The sequence below is a fragment of the Apostichopus japonicus genome, chromosome 9 (genome assembly GCF_037975245.1).
Source record: "Apostichopus japonicus isolate 1M-3 chromosome 9, ASM3797524v1, whole genome shotgun sequence".
Taxonomy (NCBI): Eukaryota; Metazoa; Echinodermata; class Holothuroidea; order Aspidochirotida; family Stichopodidae; genus Apostichopus; species Apostichopus japonicus.
Window position 1 is genome coordinate 8037756 of NC_092569.1, and position 19636 is coordinate 8057391.

The 19636-nt window shown below is 38.1% G+C and overlaps 1 protein-coding gene and 1 long non-coding RNA gene across 3 annotated transcripts in view; one reads left to right on the forward strand and one right to left on the reverse strand.

Moving 5' to 3' along the window:
* The window catches only part of LOC139973734 (uncharacterized), a 245354-nt gene that overhangs the window by 208054 nt on the left and 17664 nt on the right, over positions 1–19636 (forward strand). The window lies entirely within an intron of this gene.
* Positions 1–19636, reverse strand: part of LOC139973726 (kremen protein 1-like) — a 169385-nt gene that overhangs the window by 130265 nt on the left and 19484 nt on the right. The window contains exons 6-7 of one of the 2 annotated variants that reach the window (XM_071980576.1): positions 19476–19627; positions 7663–7753 (exon numbers count right to left, since the gene is read on the reverse strand). In XM_071980576.1, coding sequence (XP_071836677.1) covers positions 7663–7682 — 20 coding nt within the window. In that variant the 5' untranslated portion in view covers positions 7683–7753; positions 19476–19627. Of the gene's footprint in view, positions 1–7263; positions 7359–7662; positions 7754–19475; positions 19628–19636 lie in introns of those variants that run through there. The other variant, XM_071980575.1, reaches the window with a different exon arrangement.

The following is a 19636-nucleotide window of genomic DNA, read 5'->3' on the forward strand; positions in this document are numbered from 1 at the left end:
AGATATGCTGTCATTACTGCAGCAATAGAATTAGTCTTGCTCGAAGCGGTATTCAACACGTTTTGTTTATGTACCTGTTCAGGTAGGGAAATAAGCTAACAGCCGGTTGGGCTGCAGGGCCTATCTTTAAGGTTACTGTTTGGGCATATATGCAGGACAAAGTTACTGTCATTAGTATTTTAGTATACCCGAATGTGTAATAGTTCAAATGCATAAGGATCTATCCTTGTACCTTTTCAGCTGAATAATACCATGTGGGCGGGCCCTTTTGGTCTACTGTCTGGGGCCCCATGCAGTCAGATATTGCTGTTGTTGCTACAGCAATGTAATTAGTCTTGCTGGGAGCAGTATCCAACAAGTTTTGTTTATGTACCTTTTCAGCTAGATAAATTAGCCAACAGCTGGTTGGTCCGCATGGCCCATTCTAAGGGCTACTGTTTGGGCAGTTTGAATCAAAGTATATCAGTTCAATGCTACAACGATGGAGACCAACTTTGAGTTAATTAGGGCCAGTACAATGTTTTAGGTCATTCTGAAAGATACAATTCTGGCTACACAAAGTATTACATTTCAAAAAGTGCACCTATCATAGCGTTCAGGTATGGCATTCACAGTTTTGAATTGCCTCGCAATCCACTTATAAGGTACGTTGCACTGGATTTCTAACGAAGAAGAAAAATAACGATGTTAACCAGGTCCAATAAATCATAAACCTCTTGTAATTATATTATTTCTGTTTTCTCTCACTGCTCGTCCAATCGTGGCAAGAGACAATAAACATGAAAGGCGGGACCATGTTGGGCTATATTGTCTGGGCGCCATGGCAGTGCAGAACGAAGTTGATGTCATTGGTAGACCTACTTGGGTAAACCTAAATGTATCAGCATCAATGCTGAAAGATTCACCCTTGTACTACTTCGACTGAATAACACCAAACGGGCCTTTCGGGACCACTGTCTGGAGCCCCATGCAGGCAAATATTGCTGTTATTGCTATAATAATATAACAAATATTGCTAGGGCCAGTCTCCAACAAGTTGAATTTATGTACCTTCTACTAAATCAGTCGAAGACTGATAAGGCAACAGGGCCTATTTTTAGAGCTACTGTTTGGGCCCCTATGCAGGACAAAGATACTGTCATTAGTATTTTAGTATACCCCAATGTGTAATAGTTCAAATCCAAAAGGATCTACCCTTGTACCTTTTCAGCTGAATAATACCATATGGGCGGGCCCCTTTTGGTCTACTGTCTGGGGCCCCATGCAGTCAGATATTGCTGTTGTTGCTACAGCAATGTCTGTAGCAGCAATGTCTGTTGCTACAGCTAGTCTTGCTGGGAGCAGTATCCAACAAGTTTTGTTCATGTACCTTTTCAGCTAGATAAATTAGCCAACAGCTGGTTGTACCGCATGGCCCATTCTAAGGGCTACTATTTGGGCCCCTATGCAGGACAAAGTTACTGTCCTTAGTGTTTTAGTACACCCCAATGTGTAATAGTTCAAATGCAAAAGAATTCACCCTTGTACCTTTTCAGCTGAATAATACCATATGGGCGGGCCCCTTTTGGGCTACTGTCTGGGGCCCCATGCAGTCAGATATTGCTGTCATTGCCACCATGACGTAAGGTACCCTCCTGGGTATAAAACCCAGAAACGTGTGTGCTTGTACCTCTTCAGCTAAATAAAAGCATATTTTGCCCCCTTATTTTGTGACCCCCTCACCTACCATGCAGGGTGTGCCCTGGCAGCAACACATTTTATTGAAGCTTGGTCACCTACCAACGCAATCAGGCCACCAAACCTTTTGTACCTCTTCAGCTGAATAAACCTTCTGGGCTCCTGGACTAGAGGGGCCAAAGGTTGGTTTTGATACCTTTTTAGCAATAACATTATGTTTGTACATTGTAGGCAAAAACAATTTGAGAACAGAGTGCACATCATCAAGAGGAACATTTTTGATAAAACCATCAGGTCATCCAAGGTTGATTATGGGTAAAAACCTGCCAACTTATGCTAATTTTTGCAACAACTTCTAGTCACTAAGTCTGACATGGCTGGTATATTAGGACAAGTTGTGAATGAAGTAGGGGCACATTTTCCTAAATAATCTTGTTATGATCTAATGTCACCAAAGGTCATTTATGGGTCAAAATATATATATTTTTTTCAATTACTTGTGAAACTACCATTGACAGGGTCCAACATGGTTGATATTTTGGGACTAGTTGTGAATGCGGTAAGGGATCTCTTCCAAACATAACGGTAATATGATCCAAGGTCAACAAAGGTCAATTAGAGGTCAAAAAGTAGTATTTTTGCAATAACTTGAAAACCAAATGTCCATCAAGGTTGGAATTTTAGGACAGAGTGCACATCATCAAGGGGAACATTTTGATAAAGACCATTAGGTCATCCAAGGTTGATTATGTGCAAAAAAACTGCAAAATTATGCTACGTTTTGCAACAACTTCTAGTCACAAAGTTTGACATGGCTGATATATTGGGACAAGTTGTGAATGAAGTAGGGGCATGTTTCCAAAATATCTGTGATGTGATCCAAGGTCACCAAAGGTCAATTATGGGTCAAAATGGGTTTTTTTTTGGCAATAACTTGTGAAACTACTATTAACAGGGTCTGACATGGTTGATGATTGTGGACTAGTTGTGAATGGGGTAAAGGATAGTTCCCAAACATAACAGTCATGTGATCCAAGGTCAACACAGGTCAATTAGGGGTCAAAAACTAGTATTTTTGCAATAACTTGAGAACCAAACGTCCATCAAGGTTGGGAGTTACGCTATTGTAATCCAATAGTAGACCTGCATTTGGGTGACCTTTGACATCAGGTTGACCTCCAGTGACCTGTATTAGCTTCTTTCAAGTTGATCATTTGAAGTTTTGTGGCCATATTCCTATCTAAATTGTCCATAAGTTGACTCCTCTGCAACCTAAATGTGCGAAGTTATTAGAGATCAAGGTTTGGTTTGGTTTTGTAATACTTGGTGTGTGGATTCATAACATTGAGTACAAGAACCCTATTGTTTTTGATGGAGGTGTGTATAGCCACGTACAGTAGACTGACCTGTAATATCATGCCATAGTAACAGCTAGTTCTAGTTATACTAACAAGCAGAAGTCTAGTGCATTGAAGTCATCGAAACCTCAATGCAATTTGCATACTGGTTTTTAGAGTATTCAAAATCATTCGAAGTTATGTATGTTGGAGTATAGGGTGGCAAGGAAAACGTGGTAAATGTGACTGATTACAGGTCAATTTTGACCAAAATTGTGTAAGTTTTAGGTTATTCAGAATCATATGAATAAGCCTAGGTAAATGTCATTAATTTCCGACTGTCCCACTCCAATTTTCCAACTATCGTCAGTTTTACCAAGTTTGGGGGGTGAGAAACCCCACCCCCCCTCTAGCGACATCCCTGCTCACATGTCGGAATAGGACTTGACTTAAAGTAACAAAATAAATATTCCCAGACGCTTGATAAAAAATGCCCAAGGGCCATTCTCGGTCACACGTGTGACAGAAAAATTATGCTAATTAGCACACATTATTAACGAAGAATTGAAGATCAGGAACCTCTGCTTTAGGAATGATATAAATTAACCCATGTATAACTGCCTCCATGTTGATAACTGAAATATTATTTCTAGATACTCATGTAGAACAAACAAATACACAGTTAAAAACTACAAATTTTGGCTAAAACTTACTATAATGCAAATTTATGCAAATTAGTATGTTATGGTTGTAATTTTAATGGAAAAAAAAAATGAAATAGAAAACTTGAGGTATCCCTCTAAAAGAAAAAATATAACATTTGGTCCTGATGAACACTAAAGTTTTGTCATGCCAGTTTCATTTTCCAGAGAATGGCCCTGAACAGGAATAACCACGAAATTGAGGTAGGCCCTGCGTACTGTATCATTGTATACATCTGGGCTGGGAGCTAGGCTAGGCTTGTGCTCCTTTTGCTATTGCTCTGCTATGAGAAGTTGCATTGTTTCAATTTTTTATTTTCCTTGAGGGGTGATCTCCCTACAAATTCATGCCTAGGCTACCGAATTATGAACCAAACACATACGATATCGCAGACTTCCATACTAATAATGCTTACTAGGCTGATATAAGTAGAAAAGCATAAATCAAACTTCATTAAAAGGTTGGGTCTAGGCTAGGCTACAGTACGTACAGCAGCCTGTACTACAGTAATACTAGCCTAGCCTATGCCTCTCAATGTATTATTAATATTATAGTATTACTGCCTTAGTTTGTTGGCCTAGCTACACTTAAGTAGGCCTAGCATCAGTCTTTTGAACAATATAACAAGGAAGCCTACAGTAGACCAAACACTTCTGCCGGTAAACAGTATACTGTAGCCTAAATATGTAACGTTAGCAAAATTTGCTGCCTACCATCTTGTATGATCTGCCAGTAAATGTTCTGCGAGGGTAGCATTGGTCATTTTGTCGATCCCCAATCTTTATTCCAGTAGATCATTTTTGGAGACCCAGTCCATGTAGCACCAGCTCAAGTACACTTCGCTTATTGCTTTTGGCATCAGGACCTACCATAAAGCATTTAGTGCCTGGATATGGCCGTTCCTTCGCAGAACCCTCAGACATGCTTATGATATGCTGAATATCATTATGACCGTCCGACATATGTGATCAACTGAGGATCGATCGCGAATTAAAGACAGCCAGGCCAACCAAAATTTACGATGATATCAATGTAACTAGCAGTACTATGCTCTTTGCAGGTATTGTTTTGATACTAATTCACAATCACAATGTACACAGCGTGGCGGCCGCAATATACAGTTAACACTGCATGAAACTGTGCTATACAATACATACAATGATACGCAGAATATATACTGTACAGTGGGAGTACATTACAAATACTGTATCACGTGACCAAATCAGAAAGTGGAGTAACGGTGAACCATCAAAACCTATCAAATTGGCCCGCCCTCTAAAAAGTTCCTAGCTGAGAGAATACCTTTAAACAAGGCATATTCAACAACAACAGCATATTTCAAAGACCATACCAAGCAAATATAAAACAACTTTAAATTCATTGTAAAATTTTACCAGCACCCACATTAACTGACCTTAATTGCCTTGGATTGACTCAACCCAAACTTATTTTCATGTAGTTTTAAATTTGATGAAGAATATAGGTGATGCTTGTTACACAAGGTGACATTGTAAATTTATACATGTGTGCAAAAGGAATAGGTCATATCTAAGTCGCAGGCCAATTACAAAAATCAGCTTTAACTTGGTTAACTACTCTTACACACTAAAAGTGTTTATCTTGCTGTTTACAGTTAGTATTAGTAATACAACCATCCCAGACCCTACAGTTGGACTGTGCAATGTACAGCAGTCTATAAGAGATACTATTATTGTATTTATTATTACTAGCCATTGCCTAGGATCTAGAGTAAACTAAAGTCTTGGCCCTGAAATTGTGAAAACACTGCTCAAAAAGAGAAAAGAGTTGAGCCTTTTACTGCGACCACAATATATGCAAGGATTTTGTGGAATGCTTACTTTTTTACGTTGACGAATACAATAACCCTATTTGTTGCTGTGACAAATTATACACAGAATGAACATGCAGCCAACAGTATTTGTTTTAGCATAGGCTATTGCTTACCCTTAACATTTTTAGTCTACGTTTGACTAGAGCTGTGAACAATATTGTACAACATAGGCCTAGGCTAGTTGGGAACGACTGTTTCCTATTACGTAGGAACTCGAATAACTCATTTTCCCGTCAAAGAGAGCATTAATTTTCAATGGAATATTTTGAGAATCATTAATATGGCAAACAACTTACCAACTGCTTGTCTACGTTTTGATTTAGTCCTTGAGATTATGGATACGTCCGTAAACTTCATGTAGCAGATGATACCCGCACGTTGTTGTGTCGAAGTTGAGATCTGCATGGACAGTCTAAATGGTCTTGGCAAAATGCCCTAGTTCTTCACATAAATCCTTCTATTCCTTCGCATCTCTAATGACTTTATCTTTAGAGATATTAGTAAATGCAGTCACTTTGGCTGACCCTGTCTTTGAAACATGGTTAACACATTCTAATTTCTTTTCAGGGGCTCGCTGCATAACTTGTTGACGCCATGTTCAGATGTTGCCAGATGTTCAAAAATATTGCACAAACCTGTTTCGTTGTGTTTAGTTACTCGTTACTAGTGTTCGACCCATGATCGGTTAGATAATCGGCATGGAGCCGATTATCAAACAATCGGTAAATAATTGGCATTGACAAAATCCATTGCGCTATCGGTCATTTAGAACCGATTATTACGTTACATATTTTAAAGGATTGTATTTTCCCCCACTTTTGATTCACCACAACCAAAACGGAGAAGAATGTAGATCATTCCATTCAACGCTATTCATAGCCGGGGAAGGTGCACTAATCTACCATGTAACGGTATCCCCAGTCCCTCACGCCAGTTTGTACTCCTGCTGTTATACTATCCAGGTTTGGCAGTTAACATCATACAGTATACCTGCTATAAGCTTAGGGGGACGACATAATTATTATTTTTCACTTCGCTTCTTGAATCTAACAAAACCTCCTCTTACCATGTTTAACGATTGATAAGAAAGATTAAATGTCTCGACTAAACATAAAAACAAAGTAAATATAATTTTGAACCACTTTGCCTTTTCACCGTAGGTGAAAACTGGAAAGTCAAAACAATAACATTAGGCTTTGTTCATTGTGAGTTCTACGTACATTACTAACACCTAAAACCGCTGCCTACTATGCCTAAATACTCAGAGTGAAGTGATGTTTCAAAACTCTGTGGCCAATTCCATTTGCCCATTCCACCTGGAAGCAATGCTTGCAATTAGGGGCATGTGTTTCAAGCATTCATACTTTGTAAGACCTTTTGTTTAATTAGCACGCCTCGCTCGAGAACAAAACGTTTTGGCATTTACTGTTGGATGCGCTCTAAACACCTTGCATATTATGCTAATTAATCTACAACTGGTGAAAATAACCCTATACATTTCATTTTAACCATCACAGGCTAGTCTGGCTGGAGAACTATTGAGAATTCATAACTGTTCAGTTTGAAAATGCGCCCAAGATTTTACAAATGTCACAAAACGATGAATCAAGGCGCCAAATACTCCTAGTTGTTTGGCCAGATTCCTCAGCAGTTCTACTGTATTACAGTATTTTGTGATTAGGTAAACATTCTTACTTATATTTTTGCAAGCAAGTCTGATTTCCAGCGACGTGCGACAAAGTCAATGGGACTTTAGTGTGTGATTTCTCCCACATGTAGTTAAAGGGTGTGAAGACTCGCGCACAAAGAAATGTCTCATGTCAGTTATCTGACCTAGTTTCTGATGAGGTGTAACAGAAGTCTTAGACACCACCATCGATCCCAGAAAATACACACACAGCTTGCTACCGTTGGTAATTAGACACTAGGTATCTCGTTTTATTACTGTCTGCATTTTGAAGAGACAAGGAGAAAACTTCACTTGCAAGCATCGGAAAGTTAACTTTTTCAGAGTGCGGCACACGGTTTGAGGCGAGTCATCAATGCCTTTAAGTCACATGCCTGAGTGAGTGCATACAGTCTGAACAATCTTACCAGAACAAAAAGTCTGTCATCCATCCTTCATGTTTGTGAGTTGTTAGTTCCAACTTTTATGTTTCTGAGTCCCAAGACTTGATGTGACCATCTGAAAACAATATTTGTAATGATAATATACAATTACTACAAAATAAGGTGAACATTGGATTCTCACAATTTGCATTTCAAATCTTTCTGAGCAAAGTTTGGAAATCTATTTATCTTTTCCAACATTACACAGTGAAGGACTATGTTGTGATACCTGGATATCAACATGAAATATTCAATATGTGTATTTCAACTTGTGACAGATTCTGTCTAAAATTTGCAACCATCCATTAAATATAGAAACTATGCAGTGAAGTGAAATTTTGTTGTTTGCACCCTATGAATATTTATATGTGTTACGTAATAGTAAGTTTGTAGCGTTAGTTTGTGCACATAGCTTTTGCACATGTTTTTGTTCAGTTCTGTATGCGCCGTGTTAATGGCCACAGGTGTCTCTGCAGAGCTCCGGGGTTCGCCTTGTTATCCCTTTCGTATTTTGTTAATTTTTATTACTCTAGATAGTTAGTTACCCAGAGTTACTCATATCTGGACTGTCTGAAGGTCAGTAAGGAGATGTCCCCCTTCTTAGAGGCAGGATGCCTCCAGTTTTAATGGTTATCGGCTTCTGGCTCGAAGCCACTGGTTTTCCAAGATGGCGGTCCTACCACATATAGCAAGCTGGCGAGAGATGGAGTTTTCGATGTCCGCGTTCTGCGTAGAGAGTTATCCTTTTCTGCGAGCGAGCTCTACACATTTTAGTAAGATATTAATATTGTTTTTAAGTGCTGTACATACCCCATTGTTACTAATTAATTGAATTGTAGTTTTAAGTGTTTGGCTAGGCTGTACTTTACTGTATAAAGTACATGTTACGTTGTGCTTTTGGACCTTGGTCCTACGGGTTCGTAGCGTGTCTTGTGTATCGTTAAGCATGTGGGTGCTAGTATTGCGTACTTTTATACTGTAGTGTTACAGTACCGGTTAAGTTGGGTTTTAGTTTACAAAAAGTTATTGACAGTTAAGTGTATTGCATTGTACTGATTATTGAAAGTTAATTATTGTACTGCTCGTGGTGTAAAGAGCGTATTCATATTTTGTATTCTGAACATTATTTGTTACTGTTGTTTAAAAGTTATTGTCTCAGAGATTGTCCTTGAATCTTTGCCATTCTGGACAGCTATAGAGTGACAAGACTCTTGAGAGTTTGTCGGTTCAGGAGGTGAAATTCCTGCTGTCTAGGAACAGTATGGTGAAAATCCTATAATGGTTGCAGCTGGCATAGGTTGCCCTGAACATTATGAAGATGCTAAAAGTCCTCGCCTGTTGGCAAACGTATTGTATTTCCATTTGCAGATTATTTCATTATGTTCATTATACATTTTGTGCAGTATTATATGGGTGCTTTGTTGTATTAATATTATTCCTCTGTGCATTGTCGTTGTTGAAGTTAGTTTCACTGAATATCCTTTGGAATATTTGAGTAAAGGTTTTCCCCGAGTTAGGATAGTTTTAAATAGGTTAAAGAGTTTATTAAGCCATTTATAAGTTAATTCATTAAGCCATATATTGTCGTGTGTCTGATATTCATATGTATATTATCATTTTGTAAGAGTTATTTTGTTAGAGTTTGTAATAAATTGTCAGCCGTGGCATATCAATTCCTTTCTTTCTAAAATGCACACTAAACATCTTTCAAAATAGCCCTCTTACTGACCAACGCGTATGACTCATCACCTTGACCGAAAATCCTGTGGCTCTGTGCGAGCAAGTTGGTTGGACTATTCCATTCATCGGGGGGGTCTTAAACGATGTTTCTATAATTAGGATTGCATTTGATAAATTAATTGGTACTTTCTTGCTTCAACATTTAATGATGCATATTCTACGGTCATTTTCTTTGAAATAATATTAAGTTCAATAAAATATGACGTTTTGAAAGCGAATCTCGGCTGTGACGTTGTAGGTGAACACTGTGCATTGCGTGGCTGTACCCTATTGCAGAGTACAGGATACACATATTACGTAACGGCGTGCCCACCGAAGAAAGCGAAACTTGTATTTTTCTTAGAAGACATTCGATTGGATTGTACTTGGTCCGATTGAAGATAGTGACCAATGAAAATGAATTTAACATCAATTTAAAGTTAAGAAAAAATCCTTTCCAAAACCGTTTGAACTAAATTTGTCAATGAATATTCAAGAGGATGGTTAAGCAAACAAAGTACGGCTATCAAATGGTGATTTTCTTCAGTATTTACTGTGTGTTTTCAATGAGGGTTTTGAGTTCGATATTTATTAACCTTGCATCGTAAATCATCCAAGTCCGGTGGAATTTTAAACTGTATTGTTAAGAAAATAACAGAACTTGAGAGACGACACATTTCTCTGTTTAGTGCCGTTTGAACTAAGTTTTTTCGGTATAAACTTTTCGCGTTATGGCTGTAGGAAAATGGTCTATATGGTAAAGTCATAGGCCTAAAACTGTGGCGGTCGAACTCAGTTCGCGTGCCGCACAGGGAATGGCGCTAAGGAATTGATATGCTACAGCTTGCACCAGTTGCAGTTTAGGAACCAGGTCTTTGTGTATGGTGAGCCCCCAACCTTAATGTCCAAACCTACAAACCTGAATTATTTCACCATAACAATGCAAAAATGTAGGCTAGGTTACAGATTACAAAGGTTGTGTAATCACACTAACAAGTAACAGGGTACTCATGACACAGTTTGTTATTAACAGATTTGGAAAGCCTAAGCCTGCTACGGTAACCTTCACACAATACATCAATAGGCTACATAATACCTGTAATAGTATCATTAAGGTATAAATAATATTTGAATAGAGCAGGGTATAACTATATGCTATACTAGGCCTAACTTGGGATACAACAGGCCTAACATAGGGCTAATGCATTGGCAGTAACGTTATCAATGTTGGCCTTGACATTGCTCAGGTCAAGTAGCACAGGCTACAAAGTTATAACCTTCGAAACCAACTAGTATTTCTCTTTGTTGAGCCTGGATAGTAGCCCAACACAGTTACAGGCTGGTGGTGTGTTCCCCTTATCACAAAGTGTTCTTCCAAAGCCATCTTCAAGAAAAATATGAGACTGAAGAATGTGGATGTTTTAGAAGTTGGAATTCGCTACTGCATTTCCAGGCAACTTTAAATAGAGGGCGCTCATTGAATAAGAATACGTGCAACACTGTACATACCAGCAGCTGTAGTAACATTACATTTTACTTTTTGTGATATCTAAATAGGGCAGGATCATGATACCAAAGAAACTAGAATGCAAAGTGTACTGAGGTTTCGATGACTTCATTGCACTAGACTTCTGCTTGTTAACCAGAAATAGCTGTTACAATATGTATGTATAGATATGTATGCATTTAAGATACTCCTGCAAGCAGGAACTCGCAAAGAGGCAATCATTGGCTTATCAAAGCCCCAAGCTGACGGAAGTCAGTTTCTTAGATTCATATTTAACGTCCATGATTATGAATTGTCAACAACTCTGTAACTGGACTACATACATTAATCTTGGAGTGACTTGAACTCGGGACCTTATGATTGAAAGGCAACAGCGTTAACCACTGAGCTAACACTCCTAAAATGACCCAAACCACTATTTTGATGTTCAATTGCACTGTGGCATGATACAACCAGGTCTGTCTACTGAACGTGTCAATACACACCTCGAACGAAAACATTAGGGTCTATTTCTCAGTATGATGCATCCACACACCAAGTGTGAGAAGTATCTACGAATCCCATCGTTAGCTATCATGTAAAAGGGTTTTCAGAGTTTGATCTCTAGTGACCTCAAATGATATTTGTCATCATAAGCAACAGGATTCCTGTACTCTTTATGACAATTTCATATATAATGTATGGAAAGTATCCATGATTTCTATCATCAGAAATCATGTTTTAATGGCTGTCAGGCCTCAAAACTTATTTTGAAAGAACTCGCTATTTGGCGACGGTGACTAACAAGCTACTCGCCAAAACACAAGATTCACTCGCCACTTTGACCATTGTTCAAGTCTCCACAGTGCAGATCTACAACATCAATACTTTCTATAAACAAAGGTTAGTCACTTAGGCAGATAATTTGTGCTACGTTGGAAAAATATGTTTCTGTGCAGTATGAAATTTAAACTTTTTGCCACCAAAAGTAAGTGATGTACAAAGTAAAACATGCCGTAGAATCATAAATATGCAGCTATGCCTACTGTAGTTCCTCAAACAATTAAACATAAAATATCTGCAAAAAATACCTAAGAAGACAGTTTGGTTTCTGTTACATAGGTCTCCTCTAGTACTAGGTATATACTATACAGTAGCTAGGTGCGGCGAGTCCTAAGACTGTACATTACCTCACTGCTACTTTGAACCGCTACTCGATTAGTGCAAATTACATTTTCCCAATTATTTATATTGTATTTTAGCTGCAGATTGGTGTAGAAAATGACGCCATTACTCCATTACATTACCTAAATCAAAAGGATCAATTACTTAATGAAAATCTAAGGGTTGAAAGAGCATCTAACTTACACTTGCAACTGGGTTGAGTGAAAATCTTTGCCAAGAAACTATCAGCAATAACAGCAAACTTGTCTCAAAATTCCTTAATTGTTGTATAGTTTGCAAATTATGACTGATAGCATGTAGCAAATGCCTTAAGAAATAATTCAGGAGCTGTTTGGCCACCTTAAGTGTATTAGTATTCTGACACGAAAAGATTACCTTCACATTTTTGTGTAAAGAACCCAATTGTACCCTACTCAGATTGGTATGAACAATGTTTATAATAATAATAAAAGATAAACTTATAAAGCCCCATAATCTACAGAGTATATTCGATGTCGCTGTACAATAATTATGAAACAGCAAGATTGAAATAATAAGTCTTAAGTTGTGACTTAAACTGAGAGAGAGAAGGAGACATCCTGACAGACACAGGTAAATCATTCCACAAGACAGGACCAGCTGACAAGAATGCACGTCACCATAGGTTTTCAGCCTAGTTCTAGGTACAATGAGAGACATGTTATTGCCAGATCTTAGTTGATAACGAGTGTTGACAGAAAAGGAATAAGCTTGGCTAGATAAGAAGGAGCCAAGCCATGTATGCATTTGTAAACAGTAATATTTAAATTTTATCCTATACTCGACAGGTAACCAGTGCAAGGAACGCAATATACTGCGAGAGGGGGTGCCAAACTCTGGCAGCACTGTTTTGCAAATGCTGGAGTTTATGAACTAAATTACATGAAATACCATAAACTATTGCAATAATCTAGACGACTGTGTATAAACGCAAGTACCAGAATACTCATAGATTTGGATGACATGTGCTTTCTAATTTTCTTAAGAATGAAAATATAATAGTAGCCAATTTTGCAAATATTGGTAACATGTTGTTCCATTTTCATATGTGTGTCGAATATGACGCCAAGGTTACAAACCTGGATGGAAGAAGCTATAGAAGTATCGCCTCCATTAATTGAACTGTTTTCAATTTTCATAAGTTGGACAGGGGTACCAAAAATGATCAATTCAGTTTTGGAGTCATTAAGTTTTAATTTATGTGCTACCATCCAATCACTAATGTCAGAGATACAGTTCTCCATAAGGCTGAAGGCATCAGCCTCAGTGGTATTGTTTTACAAGGTTTGAAGCTATAAACCAACTGAGTATCATTAGCATATGCAAATCCTATGTCAAAATAGGTAGAAATGACTTTAAATAGCAAGGCTGTATATAGAGTAAATAACAAAGGACTTAGACAGGACCCCTGGGGAACTCCATGTTCAACATGGAGCTCATCAGAATTAACACCATTCTTTTTTAGTTGTTTGTAGTAGGGTTGGGCGATATTTGCTTTTTAACGTCACGATTAATTGTTAAAAAATGATTGCGATATTTCAATAATTATGATAATTTTTCCTCTAACAGAATTAGCGTAAATTTCGAGCTTTGAGTGGATGGAAAAAGAGAGATATATGGAGGGGACATTCAAAGAGAACATCTGAGTTTGTTATGAACTGTCCCCTTGAAAATATATAAATAAATAACAATGGAAAATTTTATTATTTTTGCGTGTCTAGCGATAAAAAATTCATAGTCAAAATACTGACAACTTTTTGAATGTAAATTGTCACAAAACTGATGAAAATTTTAAAATGACAAGTGAGAGTAGCTATATTATGTGATAATATGAAAAGAGATTTAATCTGTCTGACAATTTTTAAAAAGTTTAACTTACAAAACTTTCGATATTATGAAACAAACAACATTCGGCAAAGCCCTGTTTCTATTCATTGTTAGGCAGTTTAAAACTGCCTAACAATGAATAGTCTGCACTATACGTACATCAGTTTACAACCGCAGTGTTTAACCGGTAGGCTTCATGTGCTGCGAATTTTCCCAGGTACCTTACCAAACAACTGAGCACATGCCCTGTCTAACACCTGTTTGTTAACATTTCTTGGCACGTTTCCAAGAAACGTATCATGGAGCTATAACTACTCTACACTCTAGAATTAACAAGGTCAGTCAGTAAAGGGTCGGTAAAGTTATGTGAAATATTATCTAAGACGTTCAAGAAAAGTAGGTAAATATCCCGTAACCAGTGGCGTAGGAAAGTACTTTTGAGTGGGGGGGCTGGAGACTGATGGCCGGCCTGGGGGAGGGCTTAAGGGGAGGGGGTGTCCCCCTCCCCTTTTGGATGGTAATACCATTTTTTAGGCCACTTGGCATGATTAACTAAATGCTAAATATTATTTCCATGTTCTTGTAGAAAACGTCAATTTTGCAAAATACAATTAGTTTTTGTTTGTTTTTGTTGTTACGCGAGATCCGTAACCGACGAAGTGGTTAGGCTATTTGCTATACACTTAACTATGGTAGGATAAAATTTGTTCCCTTTTTTTGGAAATTCTAGAAAAATACCCCCCTCCCCCCGCCGCATGACACCAGATGTGGTCTAACGGTTTATTCATAGATGGGTGTACTAGAGTGGGAGAGACTTCTCCCCCCACCATATAGTACAGCTGTTCAGTGCATATAATACCAGGGGGTTGTTCCATAACAACTCCCTGGTAGTGACGTAAAGACTTTTAATACGGACCAACCACAAGGTCAAATACGCTCCGCAGTCTTGTTGAATACTGTCAGAACAGAGTAATAATACAGCTCTGTGTCTTGAACGTACAAAAATATTATCGCGTAGTACTGTGGGGTTTATACAGAGTGGGTCACTAACATCGTTCTCATTGTGTATATGTGCAGGTAGCGAACATGTTGTAAAGGACGGGTTTTTTACGAAGTTCAAAAGTCAGTAAATGAAGTTGATAAACTTGATTTCTTTTCAACCTTCTTAACCATGGAATGCTAAAATAACATTCACACACAAAACAGAGAAAGGATAATAGCATTTTTTCCTCCACATTTATTTTAAATTTCTTTCACAAGAAATTATCATCTTTGTTCAATCCTCAAAAAATATCGTCTTGAAAAAAATTTATCGCGATAATAATAATTTTCGATATATCGCCCAACCTTAGTTTGTAGTCTATACCGGTGCGGCTTGTACTTTACTCTACCGTGTGGAGGGTGCCTGCGCACAACCAAGACATGCTGATATCGTTGTTAAATCACTTTTTTAATTGGTTGAGAATAATATATGAACCCAACATATTTACGAAGGACTTTAAACGCATTACTCAATTCGTAAGCTTAAGCCATTTCCTGTAATAAATTGTTATTTTAGATTTTAAATGATGCTTTCGCTGTTTGTTTAAATGTTCCGTTAAGTTTATGAACAATCTACGCACATGAAAACTTCCTGTACATAATGCACTTGCAGCTATCGAACCATTTTACACAGTGTGACCCAAATGACAGTTTATGTCCTGTAAAAGCAATACGTCTTCTCCTCAATGTGGTACACCTACTTCCCAAATATGAGATTGCTCCAAGTTTCCATTCTTGACATATTGTGTTACAAGCGAGGCGTCACACACGCACACAGTGGTGTATCATGATATAAGTTACCTCTGTATCTAAGGTAATATTCACTTCAAACACACACACATGTCAACAGTAGTGTATCATGCTCTAAGTTACCTCTGTATCCAAGGAATTATCCTTTTCAAACACACACATGTCAACAGTGGTGTATCATGCTGTAAGTTACCTCTGTATCTAAGGTAACATTCTCTTCAAACAAACATGTCAACAGTGGTGTATCATGCTGTAAGTTACCTCTGTATCTAAGGTAACATTCTCTTCAAACACACACACGTCAACAGTAGTGTATCATGCTCTAAGTTACCTCTGTATCAAAGGAATTATCCTCTTCAAACACGCACATGTCAACAGTGGCGTATCATGCTGTAAGTTACCTCTGTACCTAAGGTAATATTATCTTGAAACAAAAATGTCAACAGTAGTGTATCATGCTGTAAGTTACCTCTGTATCTAAGGTAATATTCACTTCAAACACACACACAAGTCAACAGTAGTGTATCATGCTCTAAGTTACCTCTGTATCCAAGGAATTATCCTTTTCAAACACACACATGTCAACAGTGGTGTATCATGCTGTAAGTTACCTCTGTACCTAAGGTAATATTATCTTGAAACAAACATGTCAACAGTTGTGTATCATGCTGTAAGTTACCTCTGTATCTAAGGTAATATTTACTTCAAACACACACACATGTCAACAGTGGTGTATCATGCTGTAAGTTACCTCTGTACCTAAGGTAATATTATCTTGAAACAAACATGTCAACAGTAGTGTATCATGCTGTAAGTTACCTCTGTATCTAAGGTAATATTTATTTCAAACACACACACATGTCAACAGTGGTGTATCATGCTGTAAGTTACCTCTGTACCTAAGGTAATATTATCTTGAAACAAACATGTCAACAGTAGTGTATCATGCTGTAAGTTACCTCTGTATCTAAGGTAATATTCACTTCAAACACACACACATGTCAACAGTGGTGTATCATGCTCTAAGTTACCTCTGTATCAAAGGAATTATCCTTTTCTAACACACACATGTCAAGTGGCGTATCATGCTGTAAGTTACCTCTGTACCTAAGGTAATGTTATCTTGAAACATACATGTCTAAAGTGGTGCATCATGCTGTAAGTTACCTCTGTATATAAGGTAATATTCACTTCAAACTAGGGCTGTGTCATTCCGGTTAATTCACTAACCGGTTAACCGTTTCTATTAACCGAACGGTTAACGTTTAAACGTAACCCATGTTGTTGCCTCAAAATAAGAGCCGAAAATCAGAGTTATATAGCTCAGATTATAATTCCGAAAGAGCGCCACCACTTTTGATGCGGAAGTACATTCTCAAAATAGCGCTTCAAGTATCGTTTTTTCGTAACGCGTATGTCAAGAATTTGGTTGTATTTGCTCAGTTTTGACGATCGTTGCATTGAAAAAGACGAATCGCGCGTTTGCATGAAGTTTTAAACAGATTTTTGTTTCTCTTTCAGTTCATCGGTAACTGTTAGAGATATTTGAAGCAAATATTTCTTCGTTAATTGCGTAGCCCCAACTGTAATAGCGCAGGCATTGTATGGCAGTTATAAGCCTAATATTACTAGGCCTACTTAATATTGGCATTGTGTATTGAAGTTCGCGATCATACGGAGTGTTAGACTACAAGGCTTTCACCAGCTAGGCCAGGGTTAGGAAAGTCGGTTGTTAGGAAGCGATTACTACAGAAGTGTACGGTAGTAGGGCTAGGCCTACACAATTACAAGTGCAACAATGGGTCACAGATATGTTGAATTTGTGCATTGTGGCGGGGTAGGCAGAGGGTAGGAGGGAAGTGTGGAAAACATTGTCAAATTTCCTGCGAACACCCTGTCGATTTCCCGCCGAAGTTCGCGCAGCGAACACAATTAGCACGCGTAGAAAATGGCGTGGGGCAGTCCCCCGGTGGGGTTATGTGGTGGAACCCCTTTGGGGGTCCAGGGGTTAACGCCCGGAAAATTTGGCGCGTCTGGCGATAAAATATTCGCAGCTGTGGATGCAAAATACTGACAACTTTTTTAATTTAAATTGTTCGAAATGATGTAAATTTTGAAATGACAAATAAGAGTAGCCATATTTTGTTATTAAATGAAAAGAGATCTGTCTTACAATCATTAAAAAGTTTAACTTAAAAACATGCGATTTTATGAAACAACGTTCGGCAAAGCCCCATTCCTAGTCTGCCTAACAATAGCTTGCACTATACTACAACTACAGTAGGCCACATTTTCCAAGGTACCTTGCCAAACAACTGTGAGCTCATCCCCTGTCTAACACCTGTTGTTAACAATTTTTTGGCATGTTGCCAAGGAATGTTTCATGGTCTAGAATGAATAAGGTCAGTCAGTAAAGGTTCAGTTAAGTTATGAGAATTATTATCTTAGACGTTTAAGAAAAGTAGGTAAAATATGGGCCCTGTAACAGCTAGGTAGCCTAAGTAAAACAGGCAACTGACTCCTCCGCATGAACAAGACAATCTATTCCACATGATACATGAAAGTATACCTTGTAATCACATGTTTAAGGCCACTTGGCATGATTATAAATGCTTAATATTGTTTCCATGTTCTTGTAGAAAACGTAAACTTCGCAATATACAAGGCTAGTTGTGGTTTTGTAGTTACGTGAGATCCGTAACCGCCGAGGTGGTTAGGCTATTTGCTATACACTAAACTATGGTAGGATATTATTTTCTCCGTAATTTTGGAAATTCTAGAAAATACTTTTTCGCCGCTTAACACCAGATGTGTTCTTACGTTTTATTCATAATTGGGTGTACTAGAGCCTTGTTTACATGACATTAGTTGCATTTAGCACGATATGCCAGTTTCGCGTGAATTTTTGGAAAGTTTTTGCTCGATCTTTCGTAAAATTTGAAAGGTGTACCAACTTACTTTTCGTACACAATTGGTTATTTCTCTACTGATTTTCAGAGTTTTTTTACAGTCAAGTGTATACGTTGTGCATTGAGTATAAACTTATCGCGAATGCAAAAACGATGCGGGGATTTCCAGCAGACAAATGTTTTCTTTGTGGGATTACTGAGTCTGTTGAATGGAATCCCGCACCTTAGAGGGAACACTGAACTGAAATTACATCATAATAAAGAAAACATTTACTGCTTAAATACAATATACATTTGAAAGGATTAGATGCAGACTCGTCACGTTGTCGAACGGGGTAACAATAGGCGCTTCACGGGTCGCATACCGCTTGGTAATCCCTTCAATCGTACCACCAATCTTAAAAATCTTTTGTATGGATGCGTGATAAAGTTTGCAATTGTTACGTGATTTTCGGCAAGCAAATGTTGCGGTCTATTTCAGGAATAAAGTGATGTGAAGACGCGCTGTTGCGACTGCGTAATTGGCATTACAAAAACGGTTAAACTTATACGATGTACGGCGGACGTTTATCCGGCCGTTCGGTCGGTTTACCGGCTAACCGTTCAGCCCTACTTCAAACACACGTCAACAGTAGTGTATCATGCTGTAAGTTACCTCTGTATCAAAGGAATTATCCTCTTCAAACACACACATGTCAACAGTGGCGTATCATGCTGTAGGTTACCTCTGTACCTAAGTTAATGTTATCTTGAAACATACATGTCTTAAGTGGTGCAGCATGCTGTAAGTTACCTCTGTATCTAAGGTAATATTCTCTTGAAACACACACATGTCAACAGTAGTGTATCATGCTGTAAGTTACCTGTATTTAAGGTAATATTCTCCTCAACATAGATGAGTGGCCTGCAGCGTCTTGACCAAGCAGTATACCATACTTCCTGACCATATCGGGAAGACCTACTGGGTTCATGTGTTTCAGAGCATTGACAGCATTGCCATTAGAAACCCAAACACCTGTTTACA